This window comes from Spea bombifrons, chromosome 7, assembly GCF_027358695.1.
Source record: "Spea bombifrons isolate aSpeBom1 chromosome 7, aSpeBom1.2.pri, whole genome shotgun sequence".
Lineage (NCBI taxonomy): Eukaryota > Metazoa > Chordata > Amphibia > Anura > Pelobatidae > Spea > Spea bombifrons.
In genome coordinates, this window is record NC_071093.1 from 35,368,110 (window position 1) to 35,386,035 (window position 17,926).

At 39.4% G+C, this 17,926-nt stretch overlaps 1 protein-coding gene across 3 annotated transcripts in view; it reads right to left on the minus strand.

Moving 5' to 3' along the window:
- MRTFB (myocardin related transcription factor B) overlaps positions 1-17,926 on the minus strand; it is an 89,494-nt gene that overhangs the window by 9,919 nt on the left and 61,649 nt on the right. For all 3 annotated transcript variants that reach the window (XM_053471554.1, XM_053471553.1, XM_053471555.1), the window contains 9 exons: positions 13,668-13,733; positions 12,245-12,300; positions 11,914-11,989; positions 9,039-9,200; positions 8,295-8,461; positions 5,421-5,543; positions 3,441-3,685; positions 2,378-2,525; positions 691-1,650 (listed from right to left, as the gene is read on the minus strand). In XM_053471554.1, coding sequence (XP_053327529.1) covers positions 691-1,650; positions 2,378-2,525; positions 3,441-3,685; positions 5,421-5,543; positions 8,295-8,461; positions 9,039-9,200; positions 11,914-11,989; positions 12,245-12,300; positions 13,668-13,733 — 2,003 coding nt within the window. The remainder of the gene's footprint in view (positions 1-690; positions 1,651-2,377; positions 2,526-3,440; positions 3,686-5,420; positions 5,544-8,294; positions 8,462-9,038; positions 9,201-11,913; positions 11,990-12,244; positions 12,301-13,667; positions 13,734-17,926) is intronic.

The window sequence follows — 17,926 nt, forward strand, 5'->3', positions numbered from 1 at the left end:
GTGTGTGTGTATGTGTGATTATGGATGTTTTATGTATAAGTATGTAAGGGTGAATGTGTGTGAGCATGAATGTGTATGTGGTTTGAGTGTGTGTTAGCACGAGTGGTGTGAGAGGGAGAATGTGTTAGGATGAGTGTGTGCCTGAGTGTTAGAGAGTATGAGTAAGTGTGTGATTCCATGTGTCAATTTGTATAAGTGTGCTTACATATGTATGCCACAGTGTGTCGGAGGGGGGCAAGGGTGACACAATCTGTTTGGGGGCAAATATTGTACAGATAAGCTGTTTGGGGGGCACTGACAAGCTAAGAGCAAAGATGGCACAGGCAGGCTATTTGGGGGTTAGCATGGCACCGATACATTGCTGGGCTGTGTTATAAAGGATGCTTCGGTTTTGTTTATGGTCTTTATGTGGTCAAGGAGACTTTTCCTACAACCCATATAGAGTAGAGCGGTGTTTGATACATGACACCCGCTATATTCCATATCTGCTGGTGAACACTGGATTAAACCAAGTTCATATATGTATTTTTCCCATTTTTGATTCACGAATATGATTATATGGACTAAGGGAACTCTGATTCTGCACACATTCATTGTGTATGCGTAGTAAGGATGCTGACATGCAAAAGTGGGAGTTCTACCGCTATATGCTCATAGTTTTTAGGCTGATATAACACATATATTACACACCTGAACCATAGACAGTTGCATCCCATTGGTAGTTTTGATTGATACCGGGAGCAGGATCTGAGCTGTTGATGTGGTTAGCAATGCCTGCGACTGGGTCATCACCGCAGTTTGAGACTGCCTCGGAGAAGCAACATAAAACTGCTGGATAATGTTCTGATGCTCAGGTTTGGCTAAAGGTACTTCTTGCTTGATGACTACAGCATTATTGGCAATGATGCTTGGGCCACTGGAAGATACGGTCGTATGTCCCAGTAGATGACCACTTGTTACAACTGATGGTTTAGAATTCTGACAGTCTAGCACAGTGTTCTCTTGTTTAATATTAGCAGTAAAATTCTTCTGATCCACATTCAGCATAAGATTAGAACAAGATTGTCCTCGTTTCTCCACCTCCAGCTGCATCTTAAGCACTTCAACAAGTTTTTGCTCCTGTTCTAACTTTCTCTTCAGCTCTTCAATTTGCTTTTCCTTTTCCTGGAGCTTACGGTCTTTTTCAGCAGAATCTAAATCCATGCTTGCTGTAGTTCCACTTTCCTCATTTACACCAACTTTAATGGGGGATGTATTCATGAACTGGGATGGTGACATCATGGTCATGATTTCTGCAAAGGTGTCTGTCATATTAGTGTCTTCTGTGCTAAAGTTGGATTGTTCTGAAGGGGCAGGCGACATGGGCAATGGAGAGCTCATGCCATCCGTGTGTGCTTGGGTACTACCAGCTGTGGTGGAAGAAACATCAGGAGAGAAGCTGGATGTTGTGCTGACCGAGTTACTTAATGTAGTCGTAACCTCTTCTGTAGTACTAGTGACAGCAGGGGTGATGGAGGCCACGGTTATATTGTTTGTTACCACTCCATTGTTGTTAAAATCCTGATATGGTTTCAGACGCTCAATAAGATCGGTTTTTGTTCCAGATACTGGTAAACCTCTCAGCTTCAATTCCATTTTAAGTTCTGCAACCTGCAAAGTTCAGTTAAACATAATGAGTATACAAAGCTATGAGTGTAATTGGTTATTTCCAATAATCATGTATCATTTTTATACTAAAATATATTATCTATCTTTCATACAATGAAAAGATGTCAACGGGAGATGCAAAAGAAAGAAAGAAACGCCTGCAGGGCACTTAGATGGGGAGGGAAAAGGGGCAAACGCATTTGGGGGATTCTCTAGAATCCCCCCATGTATTTGCAAAACAGACCATGCGAAAATTAAAAGGGACCACACACACATATCATTAAAGTCCATATGATAGTTGGAGTGTCCCTTCAAGTGAATAAAGCCTACACATTGATCTTAACCGGCTAAACAGATTAAAATTCGTATAAACTAGATTAAAATATTGATGTGTTAAACATAACAGAACATCTCTACAAAGCTTAAAAAACAATGTTTCAGGGATCGAGAAACCAACTAATGAAAAGGGACAAGTTACATTTCTACAAAAAATATAAAAAAAAAGAAAAGGTATAATAGTATAATACAAAGTGAGGAATTACCGGGACTGAAACCTAGAATATCAACTTTTTTACTCCAAGTCTACTCCTCTTAAATATAGCTTATTCACAAGCAATGGAAACGGCAAAAACAACAACATACCTGGATTGATCATTTGCTTCTATGCTGCGCTTTCTTAAAGTGGTAACCACAACAGTAATAGGAAGGTAAACTATTACTCTTATCTCACCTTCATATCATCCAAGTTAGACGGCAACGGACCCGCTTTTTTAAATGGAATACTGTTCTGTCTGTTCATGATGGGGGTTACTGAGGTCACGCTGTTATTCATATTGTTGGTGATTACACTGCTGCTGGTTTGCTTGTCATTACGTGACCTTAAAAATGGAATAAAAAGTACAACATAACTAATCAGCATTCATATTATTATATAAAAAGGAAACCTGCAAAAGTCAATGTGTATTTAGAAACAGAGGAATATATACTTAAGTCAAACCGAACCGATAGAGAAAAATATTACTGTGAATTAAATGGTATTAAGTACAGAGAGAGAGATTAAATATTTATGCGGCAATAGTACCTAGGTAACTAAGGGGAATGTGTGTCTAAACTAAATATCAATTTTTCTTCTAATTATTTTGTAATATTTGAAGAATTTAATGTTAATTTAATGTTGCCGAAAGTCACCACTAATACCTTCAATGTCTTTTGTAAAAATGTTTTTGGAAACAGAGTGTGTAACTAAATGTGTATGGCACATGAATAAACAAAAAGGCGACATTCCACATCCCATAAAGAGGTCCTTTTCTATGCAAACTGAAGGTGGCATAACTGGCCCTACCCCATAGGTAATCTAGACAGGCATAGGATGTTGCTACCCGTAGCCCGTTCCAATTAAAAAACATGCAAACAAACATTAAACTATGTTAAGAAGTCAAAGAGCACAGGGGAGGGAGTATAATTTAATATGCATCTGAAAAGGAGGGTTAGGAAAAGGTTGGGGCTAATCATTTGACCGCACAAATTTACATGAGGTGCCCAAATATCCTGCACCCAGGCTTCCATGACCCTAAACTAACCCTTGATTAGTATCTATTGTGTCCATATTTTATCGACGAGCTATGACTATTCATTTCTATACACAGTGATATGTGTCTGCATCTTCGTACAAGAATGTTCCAGGGAAACACAAAAAACACAGCTCCTTGTCTGGAAGTTGGCTATGCCTTATGACGGCGAACCCTATTCTAGAAATACATAAAAGACTGCAGTCGGCACAAATCATGACGTACTTGAGCGGTGCAGGCAGGATCGTATGGTAGTTGTAGTGTTGTTGCTGTTGGCTCAGGATCTGCAGCTGAAGGAATAGTTGCTGTTGTTGCAGGAGACGGGCATAATTGGAGTCCATCTCTGGCTCGATCTTCTCTCCTTTCTGGTCTGGTGGTATATACTGGTGGTATTTTAACTTTTTTACCCGTGGTTTTGGTTCTTTGGACTTTTTACGAGGCTTGTCGCTTGTACTCTTCGGCTGGCTTTGCTATTTAGAGAGAGGACAAAAACCCCAAAAGGTATATAAAGGGTTTCCATTCCAAGCAATGTTTGTAGAACCCTCAGATTTATAAACCAACAAATATAAACGCACAGGTGGCATGTACTCCACTAAGATCCATGGGTTTCCATTTACAATATGGATTATTTTGGCAAGCATATGTCTGGCACAATAGTTAAGGCAGGTACAGGTTTCTGTTCCCATCAGATGCTGCAGGTCACATGTAAGCTTAGAAGTGAAATCTAGCTCAATAAATCCAGTTTATTATTACGAAATTCATTGTTTTCACACCAGACTTGCTTTATTGGTGTACAAAGTGCTCAACCTTATCTCAGCCCAATCTCATATGCATTTTAATGCTAATATAAAAAGGTGAGGTTCCTCTTCCAATTTCCAGATTCAAACCTCTAGTTTATAACGCCATCTGAAAGATCCCAGTTGCCGTTTTAACCAAAAGCAACAAAAATCATAACTTCAAAACATAAATCCTTATGCAATGCTTCTTTACATTTAGAAGACCAGGTTCCCTATTAACACGAATACAGTGCCAACTGGAAATAAGAGATCTTGCTTTTTTGCAAGCTCACCTGGGCATACATCTGGAATAATCAATATTTTTTTGAGCCAACATATCCAATTTCCCCCCAAAAAAGAAAACACTATTGTTGTAATGACTAAACATTTTTATCAGCTTAATCCAAAGTGCTGGGGAAAGAATAAATATATACTTCCTATTCTAATCATACGTTTGTTCTGCTGAAATGCTGCTACTTCCTGTCTAGCACAAAGTCAGCTCTTACTTCTGTTCTCGGTAATTTCAATTCAAGGACATTACGGCTTTTCAGAAGCACAGGAAGTAGTATGGAGCTCAGCAGACACGTCTTCATCCACCAAGTCTACAACAATAGCCATTCCAAACTACTTGCGAAAATATAATAAAAGGTATGAAGGACGGCCGTGACGTACATTTCCAGGACCGATCCTGACGATCATGTTTTAACACAATAAACGGCAGAGGAGGCCTTTCATGGTTAAGCTGCTCTATTATATCTGCAATCACAGAGCTGCCTACATATCCACTGAAATGATACATTTGACAAAATACAGAAGCCAGTTTGATTCATAAAACCCATTCGCCGCATCTAAAAGCCCATCCTTTAACTATTTCCAGAATCACCACTTTACTAGACTTCTTTACTTCCGCCCATGCACCACCCAAGCACAATACTTATATTCACGCCAATATGAACCAGTGTTACGGCAAAAGCCGTGACCACTCCTCTTAACAGCTCATCATTTTTTTGGCATGTTATTTCAGTGGCGTAGATGTTGATATCACCACCATAACCCATTAATTACAGCTTAACACAATGCCTGACCTTTCTAACCAAGCTGAGATGTTGCTTTCCAGTAATTTGAAACATGCTACACAGTCACGTAATCTGCGTCACGGGGCGGCATATTAATTAAAAACACACACTTTTACAATTACATGTGAGCTGTGAACCTGTATAAATTAATTGCAATGATAGGGTTGTGGTAACGAACAGATGTTTACACGTCAGTAACGGCCTTTTTTGTTGAGGGCTCCTAAAACCAATCCTGCCTGGCTGACTAAATGTTCTCCACACTGCAACGTCACACAGCTCTACAAACAATGCAGTGCGGGTTTATATCTTACTACGTGAACAAAAGAAGCCCGGTGGCGTGATTGTGTATTTACCTTTACCAGAGTCGGCCCCGGCTTTGGGAGTGTGGTGGTAACCGGTGAACGAAGACAAAGTTCAGGAGCGGGAGTTGGTGGTGGTTTAAAGAACTCCGGGAGAGGCGAGTGAACTGTTTGGCACTGCAAAGAACAATGCGACATTCGCAATGAGAATGCAACAATAACAATAATGAAAAACAACACGCACTTATGCACATTATTTTATAACCATGACCCCCAACCTCCCTTGTAGTCACTTAGAGGACCCAGATTGGTGTATCTCGTGTAATTTCAGTATGCCTGTCCTGATAAATGCAGGTATTTAAAGAAATCGGCAGATACAAGAAATGGGTTTCTACAGCAAGTGCTCCAAATACAGCACTTTGCCCCAGTATGGCTCCAGTTTCACTGTAATAACCGGGGCGGGAGATTCAATAAACAAAATGGCTGACCCATCGAGGATGCTTTTGGTTTATAAATTAAAATTCTAATTCTAAAGTTTAGTAACACCTCCATGTCTCGCATCTGAGGACTGATGAAGTCAGACAGGAGACACTAGGGGCATACCCTGAAATTACATATTTAGGTGAAAAGAAATCAAACATATTAAAAAATATACTTGAAACGTATATATGAAATAGCAGATTGCAACTAACGCCTGGCATTTGATGTACATCTTCAACACACACAGCTCTTCCATTTAAGATCAATACACGCAGTGGATACATTTCATGTATTCATTGTACGATAAAATTGCTTACGGCATCATATTTGACCACAGAAACGGCAAGCATATAGGCACCGCATATTCACATAAGTTAGCCGTGGCAGGGATATGGAACAGATAGGTTTAACAGTCGTTGGTGTAGAGCATTAATTAAGACCACATCTTTTTAATGTTCCTGCACTAATCCTCAAATGAAAACAAAAGGATCTGGTATCAGGTTGTCAACGCAGTGTTCCAAGCATGAAAAGAGATCTTTTGGAAGCACCAGGGGGTTCTAGAAGCTGGAAGAATAAACTCTCCTGGCGAACTGGCTGCAGGCCATCTTTTTGTTGAAGGAAAGTCGGAATCTTTGCCAGAAATTCACAGAACTAACATGGAGGTCTGCCAGGAGCGTGCGCTGCAGCAAGACGCACATGATAGGAACATCACCGTCTCCTCTGAATGCAGGGAAATTGCACAGAACCATGCCTTGTAAGTTTACGTCACTGGACATCTTGTGCCAGTCACTTGTCATTCATCCATCAATCACCACACCTTGGTTTTTACATTTTAAGACATGGTATATTGGCTTTGGACAAAATGGCTGTCTGTTTGGACAGAGTACTGTTAACCCATTCCTGTCTTGCAATCCTCAGCCTTATGCACAGGATTAAACAAAGTATACAGAATTCAAATGAAATAAAAACATTTGTTACTGGCTTATTTTAGTCAAAACAAAAAGGGGGCCTTCCGGGCAGCTACTTTACTAGCTCAAGGAGTAGTAACCCATTGCGTGTTTTGCCATACACTCATCTCTATTGTTTGCGGTCGCTGGGGATACTGGGATAAATAGAGTTGTGCTGTAAATGCAGTTTATTTTATAGACATTCCAAGATATAATTACAGAATAGGCTGTATTGCTTCATTACTTTCGTAATTAATCCCCCAGAGCTCACCGCTACCTATTCATTTCTAAAGGCAAAGAAAGCACAAAAAGTGGCTTGTTGAAGATTCCCTCGTTGATTGAAGATTCCCTTAAACTAAGCACAGATGATTTTAAGTATTTGTTAATGTAATTGGCTGTGATGGGAAAATGAAAGACTCCTAATCGCAGGCTGACGATCATTTAGTAACAGGGCTAGATTCCCGCGACACGATCACTGACTGCAACATAAAAGCAACGGAGCAGATGGCTGCCATTACTAGAAGTAAGAACGTTCAGACGTTCAGAACTGCAGTTAATGTTATATTCTAAGTTGTGATAACGCGGAGAAAGTGCCTACTCTGTGTACGCAGGAAAGCGGGGGAGGGCTGGTAAAACACTTGACAAACAGCAGACACTCGAAAGAAGATGAGTAGTCGCAACTATGACGTCTTGATCGCTTCATACAGCGTTAAAAAAAAGGCTTAATCTTTCCAAGGAAAAACAAGGTCAATTGTTTTATTAAGTTATGAATGGTAAGCTAGCGCTTTCAATCAATGCTCTTTCCTGGAACTCTTTGTGTATCCATATAAGTATTGGTATTTGGAGTTGTATACTTATTAATGTGTCTGGAGTTTTTCTTGTCCTCTGTCTCAGCGATATAAGAGTGCTAAAAGGTATGCTATTATATTTCTTCTTTGTCAACCCAGCAAACGTATTGTTTTAATTACATTAAGGAGGGGGCTATAATATCTATAAGCAGTAGTTTAGTACGGGTCATATTAACAAGAATGTGATGAGGTAACTCGGATATTCACAGTCTTTCCAGAAGTGTTAAGTGCTACCCTGCCTGCTTTATTACTAACTTGCTGCCAGGAGAGACTTTTTACAGTATCCAAAGAAAAAAACATGCGTAACACACTTAAATGCTACACATTTATACCATAAGACTGTTCCTTAATACTATATCTCCTTCAATGTGAGGTTTGACTTAATGCAGTTATTGTCGCTGCCTGTATGCAAAGGAAAATGTCACCACTGACTGCATGGGGAGGAATAAGAGTCCCATTTTGGGATTGAATGTAAACCTGGTGCTGTTTTGCCTCACAGAGTCTCTTACTTACTCACAAACTGTCCTGTGATATTATTTTTTCCAGGCATGATGATTCCAATTTGTTTAACCCTAACTCTTCTAAATCCTTTGGAATATCATTTGCCATCCGTATTATAAGATAAAAAACACTTCCATGCCCCCAATGTGTACCTGAATGGTAGTGTTCGACATCGGAGAAGAGGAGTCACTGGCTTTAATCTCTCCTGGAGATGCTGCGGAGCTTTGAGATTCTTGGCTTGCCGGCTGCTCTGGGGATAAAGCATCGCTGCTGTCTTCATCAAATGAGAACGCATCCGGAGTTTCTGGGTACGTTTCATCTGAGGACAGGAGGGCAAAAGAAGTCAGGCTGACATATAGAGGGCCACCCCTTCCATAAAGTGGAATTAATGTATTTCCTTAAATCCCAAACTATATGATTCACTATAGATTTGGAGGGGGCTCCAAATCACAATTGGCTAACAACACGTTATCTGGCTTTGTAAATGTAGACCAACATTGTGCACCACATTGAAAAGGTTTGTATCTGAATGAAACAATCCCCTGTCTCAACTATTACAGCCATCTCTGAAGAGCTATTAGTTCATCGGGATAACATTATGCAGATTCACAGCACTTTCAATGCACTTTTAACATAAAGCTACTGGTGTAGTTGTCACTTGGCAAAGAATTGTGAGGCACAGCAGCCTGATCTTAATTGCACGTCTGCAATACGTATTTTCTATATGCTTAAAGGAGGCACACAGCCACCATACTGTAGGATCTACATTTTTTTCACTGGCCAGCAACATCCTTCAAACCATAACCCCTTTGTTCACAATCCCTGCAGATCAGAGTTCAAATGAATATCGTACAAATCTCATTTGCCGTAAGCCATGTGAAATGTGATGCACTTGCCTGTAATGGCTTCTTTAACACTCGAATCAACTGGAAGGATGTTCTTTTGTACCAGCTCCATCGGACCAGGCCTCTGGGCGATCTTTTCATTGAGGTCATCTGCTAGTCTCGCTCGCTTAAGTTTCATCTGTGTAGCCTGCAAAGAGGGCTCAGCCAGTGTCTCTGCAGAGAAGGAGGAAAAAACTCAGCACCAAAAACATGGAACTTTTATTATCATATGCCATCATATAAACTTGTGCAAATGGACCAAAAATGATTGACAATTGTCCACCGACAGTTTCCTTTTTGGTCCATTCTTTCTCGGGCTACGAAATTTATTTCCTGGTGTTTCTGTTTGGACGAAAATCGGATGGCATTTTACATTCGGAAACGATATTCATTGTCACTCAGCCGGTGGGCGCCTGTGCGATGGATGCAGACAATCTCCGCTACTGCCCTCCACCTCCGCTGGGGCTTCTATGATGGAGCGCCGGAGTCACATGACCTTCTGGTGCTCAGTGCTGTCCAGCAGCAGCGTTTGTCTACGCGCATCAAGCAGACGTCCACCGGCTGCCCCCACTAGACACAGGGAGTCTGGAGCATGGGGGGTGGGCACAGTGGCATATCAGGGGGGCATGTGGCATACCTGGGTATAAGGCATATAATAGGGCACAGTGGCATTTATGGAGATATAAAGGCATATCTGGGGAGAGGCAGAGTGGCAAGCCTGTTTTTTTTTATTCTGCTGTTTTCAACACCCAGTTTGTTAATTCAATTTTTTTTTTTAATCTGATTAATCGAAAAAATAATCAGCCAACTAATCGATTATGAAAATAATAGGTGCAGCCCTAGTTGGGGCCACATGAGACACATGAGAAATTTCACAATCTGCAAGATTAAAACCAAAGAAGGTTTACGAGTGGATGTGATAAAGACAAATTCTTTCTGACAACGTCAGACCATGAGGTTATGCAAGATACTGTGTTGGGATCATTGGGTTTGCAGATATCGCTCATTCAACCCCAGATTATTCAGACTAAAAATGCATTAGACACTATAGAGGGTAGAGAATATTTAATAACTTCAACCAACTAACCTATATATAGACATATACTATCTCTATATTTTATTGGTGAGATCAATGCCTTTGACACACACATTTGTTAAGACTTAAACATGCTGTATTTGCAATCTGAATTAACAAAGCTCCATAGTGTTTCGGGCGGTCAAACAACAATTTGGCAATTTTGTGTATGGCGTTATTGTTGTAGCATCTGTAATTTTTGTACCGAACTCATCTGACCTGATATTCTGGTTCATAATGACACTGTTTTCTCCCAAGCTATAATGCTAGAAACTTTGTAATGAATACGTTCGCTCAAATATTGTACAATTTTGTAAACTCAGATTTTAAAAAAATCAACATATTCCAAGATCTGAGACAAAATGTATTTTTCCCATTCATTTCTAAGCTGAGGTAAACAATTTTTTAGGTCTTTTTGAGTAAATGTAACAGTTTTTCACCTACTCCTTTCCTTAAGGCGGTATGCGACATACCATGAATGATATTTGGAGTTAAAGAAATTATGAAGTATTTGTCAAAAACAAATTTGGCAAAAGGGGCTGAAAAAACATTACTATTTTCAAACTGAGATTGAGGAAGTTTGGCTTCTCTGTACTTCCTGTAAAGCTAATGAACTTCCTGTGTATTTATTGGCAGGAGGCCAGCGTGAAATAAAAACAGTGCAATGGAAAATGTGCCTCATCGCCAGCTAAAAAATGGCATGTTCTATTTCGAGTACCTGTCAGGGTGTTTACAAATGTATACAATGATACAAAAACAGTAAGTATGAATATTTACAAGTTTTCCCCACAAATATCAAACTCTCTATTATGTTATGCATCTGAAAGTTTATAAATAGACACTTTGACAAAGCTTTTTCAGTTTGTATGGTAACGACCTATCAGTGCCGGCTTTTGTGTCACATGACAATTAAATTCAGAAGATTAGGTGCCAAAGCACCTGTTTCTGTAATCTGTTATAAAGTTATTCTTCATGCTTAGTTACGTTCTAAGTGCACATTGAAATTATCATTCCTGGCATTAATTAAAAAAACCCCACTGAAATAGAAAAAAAAATGGCTGTTTCGCAGGCGGAATTCACTTGCGTTCCAGGAACAAATTATGGGATTAATAATTAAAACACTGGTGTTCCCACTAACCCCATTACTTCTATACAATATACACAAACTGAAAAAAGAGCTTTCTGCACAAAAAAATGAGTAGTTGAAATCTACACGAATAATAATAATTTCAGTCTGGTTGGTTATTATTGTTATTATTATTATTATTATTAAATGTTCTTGTCAAGCATTATAAACGAGGCAAACTTTTCCACGGTTAACCGATTATTTCCAGGAAGGGATTGGGCATTCAACAGTACTGCTGCATCCATCTCTGGTAACATCAGAAAATATTACTTTACGGAAAGTGTAGTGGACGCATGGAATAGCCTTCCAGCAGAAGTGGTAGATGTTAATACAGTAAAGTCATTTAAGCAAGCATGGGATAGGCATAAGGCCAAGCTAGATATAGGATAAAGGCAAATACTGATGGAAAGTACTCAGAGGTTGGGCAGACTGGATGGGCTTACTGGTTCTTATCTGCCGTCACTTTCTATGTTTCTCTTATTCACTCCAGACTACTCTTGGATTAAAACAATTGAGAGCAGGTAGATCCGAAAAATGAATGAGTTGTGTTAAGGGCATACTTAAGGGCTGTCACTTTACCGCTGTACAAAAGTAGGTTTAGATTATAGCTACAGGTAGGACTTGCTTTTTACATAATATAATCTCTTTGCATAATGCATTCACACGATATCAACAGCGCTGCTTACCTTCTAAAATATGCATCCTTACAAGCTCTGAGCGTTCTGGCCGACTGCGAATCTTGTGTTTCAGGAAATTTTCAGTCTATAGATTAGAAAAAAATAATAAATTATAATGTGCCTGGGTAACATATAATATATATATATATATATATATATATATATATATATACACACACACACACATGCATATAAAAAGGGGACGTATCTATGTCAACATTAAGCTTGTTCTGACTGCTGGTATCTGTAATATATTATGAGTATTTTGTGCTTCTAGACAATGCATTCCAGTTTATGTATTTTTTGTATTTTTGTTGTACCAGAGGCATTCTTCCCTTACCCTGGCACGCTCCAAGCTTTTAATCTGCTCGTGAAATGCAGCAGGGCTTTTTAATGCTGAAAATAAAGAAACAACAGTTAATTTCCAGAACATTTTACATTTACAGATGGCAATTCCAATGACATCATCAGTTAACGTTTGTACTTAAGGAGACACCGAAGACTCAAATCCATAAATATTGTATACTTTATCCGTGTCTCTTCAAGTACCATGTATGGCGGTAGAAAACAATCTGCCTGCTATCTTTTCAGACAGAATGGTGACCCTTTAAAAATAATCACTGATTGATTGGGTAAAGCGATACACAATTCATATACACTAAGCTTCAAAGGGAAAAATGGGGGTTATTCAGTGAACTTTGAGCTGTGATTCAGCGTGCATTATGAATGGCCTAACTCCGGAGAGATTACCTGCAGTACCATGGGAGCTGGTACGACATAATACCTATGAGATATGCATTCTCCAGAGACAGCGCAGCCCTTTTCACTGGAATGCTCTTGATGATGTGTGTTTATATATATATATATATATATATATATATATATATATATATATATAATGAAATGCATCATCTCAACTCATAGTTTAGAGCGTGAACCCTGCTGCTGCCCCAAAAAAGTAGAAACAATCAACAACTGAACTAAAGTCACAGATAAACTACATATTATTTTGAGCAATTCCAATCTTTTCACCTCCAAGCTTTCTAAAATATGGAAATATATATATATATATATATATCGTGTGTAATCTCAGGAACTATCATGGCTAATGCGTTTGCACCTTTTGGGTCCATACAGATGAAAGGGGCACAGAGTGTTTTGTCTTGCTTTCCCTAAAATATCATGATGAAAAGCTGAGTTTTTCAGGTCACTAGAAGTCATATTTTCCACATGGAATGCGTATAACGTGCTTCACTAATTCAGCATGTTGGAAAGGTCACAATTAGGTAACAACAAAAGCCTGTCTGGTCATGAATGGTGGATTGGAATGTCTAGACATTTTAGAACAAAGGCCTGTAATTGATTCAGAAGAACACATCTAGATTATGCAAAATTAACAAATAAAAGGTGGAACAAACCAATGCTTTTTATATTTACAGACTTGGCCCTAATTTGCATGACAAACTGCGGATTCATCACTCAGCTCATCAATTGTCTTTCTCTAGAACCTCCATTACGGTTCTCAGAATTAAAAGAGCATGTGTGTTTAAATAGGAAAATACACATTTTAGTGTTTGTCACCAATATATTTCACTTCACCTGTAAGACCAGCAGGGAACCAGTGACTTCACCAAAGTGAAAAGGCTGTAAAGCCAAATTAGAACTTTTGTTTTAAAATAGGGACTGTTCCTCCAAATTTCAATAAATAATAAAGCAATCATCCAAATGGTAGAGCCATGCGTAGACGGGTTTGAGTGACTTACGTGGCATGATGCCTTGATCCACAAGTTGTTCTCTTGTGCGCCTCTGCTGCAGACGTAGCTGAAGTACTAAAGGAGGAAGAGAAATACAGATATTATAAACAGTTTGCCATGCAGCCATTCTGTGATTTAGAAATGCATTACTGAAGATATAGAACGCCACATGTTTTCAACACACAGTGAAACAATAGAGTTTGAGAACCACAAGGAGAGAGAGCATCACCAACATCTCACTAAAGTTTAAGCTTTCCCGTCATCTCCTAGTAAGACCAGATGGATTGTTACACCTTTATCAAACATAAAAGGTGTCAAAGGGGACACGATCCATGTGGCTCTCATGGTATCACATCCTAATCCACATCCAGACTACTGATCTGACCTTTAATTAATTACATGGTGAGGTCAACCAAGCACCAAAATATCATTAAACACAAAAATGAACAGCCCGTTGAGTTTATTCATCAAGGCTATGGACAAAAGACTTAGTTTAAAGGAATAGTCACTGAAATAAACTATAACTGAATCCTGCATCAAAACCACTAACAACACTTTGTTATTTTTATGTTAAACGTCCTATTTTTAAGTTATTTAGACAACTACTATTTTTTTTCTTTAAGGAATAGAGATCGTTTTCTCTTCTCCTTGTAATGTGCCCCTCTATAGGGGCTTAGATTTCCCAGAATGTCACTTTATTCAAAAGCTGTCAACGACAGAATTAAGATACAAACTGAGCTCTGTGCTGTTGGAGGTTACTGAGGGGTGAGGTTTACAATATTTCCATGGATACGACTTGTGAAGGTTTATAACTAATATAAAGGAGAGAAAAAACAGACATCACTGAGAAGAACCCCTAGATAGGGTCTATCTGCAGTGAAAATACATACACAAGAATACACCATAGAGAGGATGTATCTCCATGGTAACCTGACAATGACATTCCTACAGGACACAAGCCGTGAGATGCCTTGGCCTGCCGGTCAGCGGGTCTCTGATATCGGGAGGCAAAAGATTAATGAACTGCTAGAACTATTAGACTGTATGTTCACTGGGTACACTAAAAGTATTTTACCATTTAACATCTAGTATTACTCTGTAAACCACAACACAGCCATATTGATTTTCCTTACCGGACATACTGAAAGAACCTAACCTAATATTCCTACTGCCAAAATACGTGAATGAATATAATATATTTATTTCAGAGTGAAATATATGACATGATGGAGTACCGCAAAACTAATTAGAACACGAGTGTGAAGTAATAGTGGAATCAAAACAAATACTAGCAGAAGGTGATTAGCATACCTGGGAACTTTTGGGCTCCAGCTAGCCTTCCCCTGTGGGACGCGGCCAGGACTGCCCACTGACGCCGGGGGCGTTCCTGCTGATGTCAGCGGGAAAACCCCCCATTTAAAGGGAAAATGGGCGGGGAGCAGTGCGTGTCACTGCTCCCGCGACCCGGAGGATTTGGGTCTTGACCCGGAGAACCTGTGCTTCACCTGGCAATCTCTGATTTGACCCAGGTATGGAGATGAGATACGTAATCACTGCAATGTTTTGCTTGGAATTGCCATTTGTCACGTTTTTCATTAAACTTCTTGTCTTCAGACTATGCATTATCCGGCATTGTACTTCTATGTAGTTTAGGAATACTACATATTATATGATTTGTCTGTTATAGTGATCAAGATATTTCCTCTGTAAAGGCATAAATACGCTAAAATGTGAGACCTTCCCAAGAGGGTATTCACCAGAGGGCAGGCCGCATAAGTGCTGAGGTAGACTGATCTCTTTGTGTATCTGTAGATACTCACATCTTCTGGGCTTATGTCCCAGTTAATGTCCAGAGATTCTTGAGACTCCTACATAGGTAGCACGTGCAAAGCCCAATTCAAACATTGTACATGCCGAGACAGGGCATCCTTTAGGTGGAATCTCTCGATATTTCCAAAAGGTTAAGGAAAAAGTGCCAAATGAGTAGGCCAGTTAGGAAGATGAGATCAGGTGTGTGGTTGGAAACAGTATGTTCTAAGCTTGAGGCAGGTAATGGGGCCAACCTGTTTTAACAAATATATTGAAAACAGCTGAATCACTTTATCATCAGGTGTTTACACAATATATCACCTGTGTTTTTGTTCAACAGATTAAATGCCACAGAGATGACACATACTCCTCCTATCCAACGCCATGTCTTAAAAAAAATGCACCTGGCATATTCAGTTACCACGGTGATACCGGTCATTACTTCATTAACCATGATTCATCGACTCATCATTCAGTATGTCATTATTACTTAACATACATTACTAGCACAAAACCTCTCATAGGCCACTGATGGAAAATTATATTTTGTAGATCCCAAATAATAAAAATGAGAATGACAGACCTACACTGCATTTAAACATCATTTAAACTGTAAAGTACCCCGGTGGGTGTTGTGTATTTGGCAGCCTTTACAGCTTGTAGTGTATGGTTGTTGGATCACGTACACAACGAGTGACACCAACGCAAACAAGGCCTCATAATTCATCATGATCAACAGATGTATATTTATCTTTTACTACAGGAAAACAACCATGAGATAGCCTAAAAATCAGCTGCCATTTGCTCTGGTGGGATACTTTGATGGTTCAGCATACCTCCCAACACTTGAAATTGTCTAAATGGGATGTTTTGTTTTTACAGGCTCTCTGAGGCATGACTAGCGAACAGAGCTTTCACAAGACCTTTTATGTGACTTTGTGGGATTTTGATAGCAGGGTAACAGAGAAAGCTACTTAGAAGAATATATTTTAATCTACGTAACTTCATTTCTAAGCACATTTACTGCTGTTTACATTATAGTGACGTTTAGGGCTGTAGAATACTGGGATGCAAACATTCTGAGCTCCTAGAAAAGAGGGAAATCAGGGGAGGAAAGACAAAGGCTTTTGGGCCCCATATTATCTGTCTAAATCTACATATCTAGTTTAAAAGAACAAAATGAATATCAAAAAGTAAATATTTCACTGGGCAGACGAGATTGCACCGTCACTGAAATGTCTGCAGTTGGAGAATCCTTAAATCCATGTATTTGTGATTGCTTTCTCTCATATTTACTGTCTGTCTGTACACTTTACTGGAATTGCTTCCTTACGCCGAGTCACTCGAGCGACATCCTGGTTCGCAGAGCGCAGCCTCCTCACCGACTCCTTGGGAGAGATGAAAAGAAAGGGAGGCCTGACACAAGAATGTGCTAATTGGGAGGGAGGAAGGAAGGAAAAGTGCCACCGCTATAGGGAACACAGAAGGATTTCTTTTACCCAATTGTTTTTTCCTAATTATTGTGCATTTAGTTCCTGGCAAATATGTTGTTAATGTGAAACAGGAAGTGAAAAACAAGAGGATTGTTTTTTTAAAAAAAAACCCATATGAGCGTTTGTGTGTGCGCGTGTATACAAGTAAATATGTACAGTGGATAAGAAAATCAAAAAGTTGCATACCTTGTGTCTATATCTGCATGTCCCTGCCAGGAATTCTTAAAGTGCCCTGCAAACTTTGCACTTGGTTGAATTCTTAGCATGGTTGTTTTTAGACGCCCGTATTGACTCAAGTGTATTTGATATGTCTGCCCCTCTGTTCTGCTTCACAGCAGTTAGCATAACTAAAATGCATTTAATAACAAACTACTACCAAAAACATGTGCTTTTTTTTCTGGTCGAGGATTGGCAAAATGTGGCATAATCAGCATTTAATTTTCCTGTGGCTATGTCCTCTGCTCCTCTCCCTCTGCTTACAATAGCTGTTACCACACAATACACCATGATAGATAGATAGATAGATAGATAGATAGATAGATAGGTGTCTTGCAAAAGCAATCGGGCCTCTACCTGAATGAGGAAAATGAGCACCACAGAGCATTCTACAGAAGCTATAGTTAAAGGAATACAAATAATATTCATGTGTTTTGATAACTAGCATGCCTAATTAATAATCAGGGGTGTAATTTGGGAAATTACAAAAAGTTAAAGAGCCATGTGCGGCACCAACCTAGCACTGCCCATGCCTTAACACCCCACCTCTACAGGGAAGCGCGGTGGTGGTAGCATCATGCCGTAGGGGTGCTTCTCATCTGCAAAGCCTGAACAAAACTAGTTCCATAGACATTATTCCCACCACAAGACCAAAAGCGTTATGTCCTAGAGAGACACCTGTCCAGCTACACATCCAACATTAAGAACCTGGAGCAAATCTGCTGAGGAGAACTGGACAAAATCACCCCG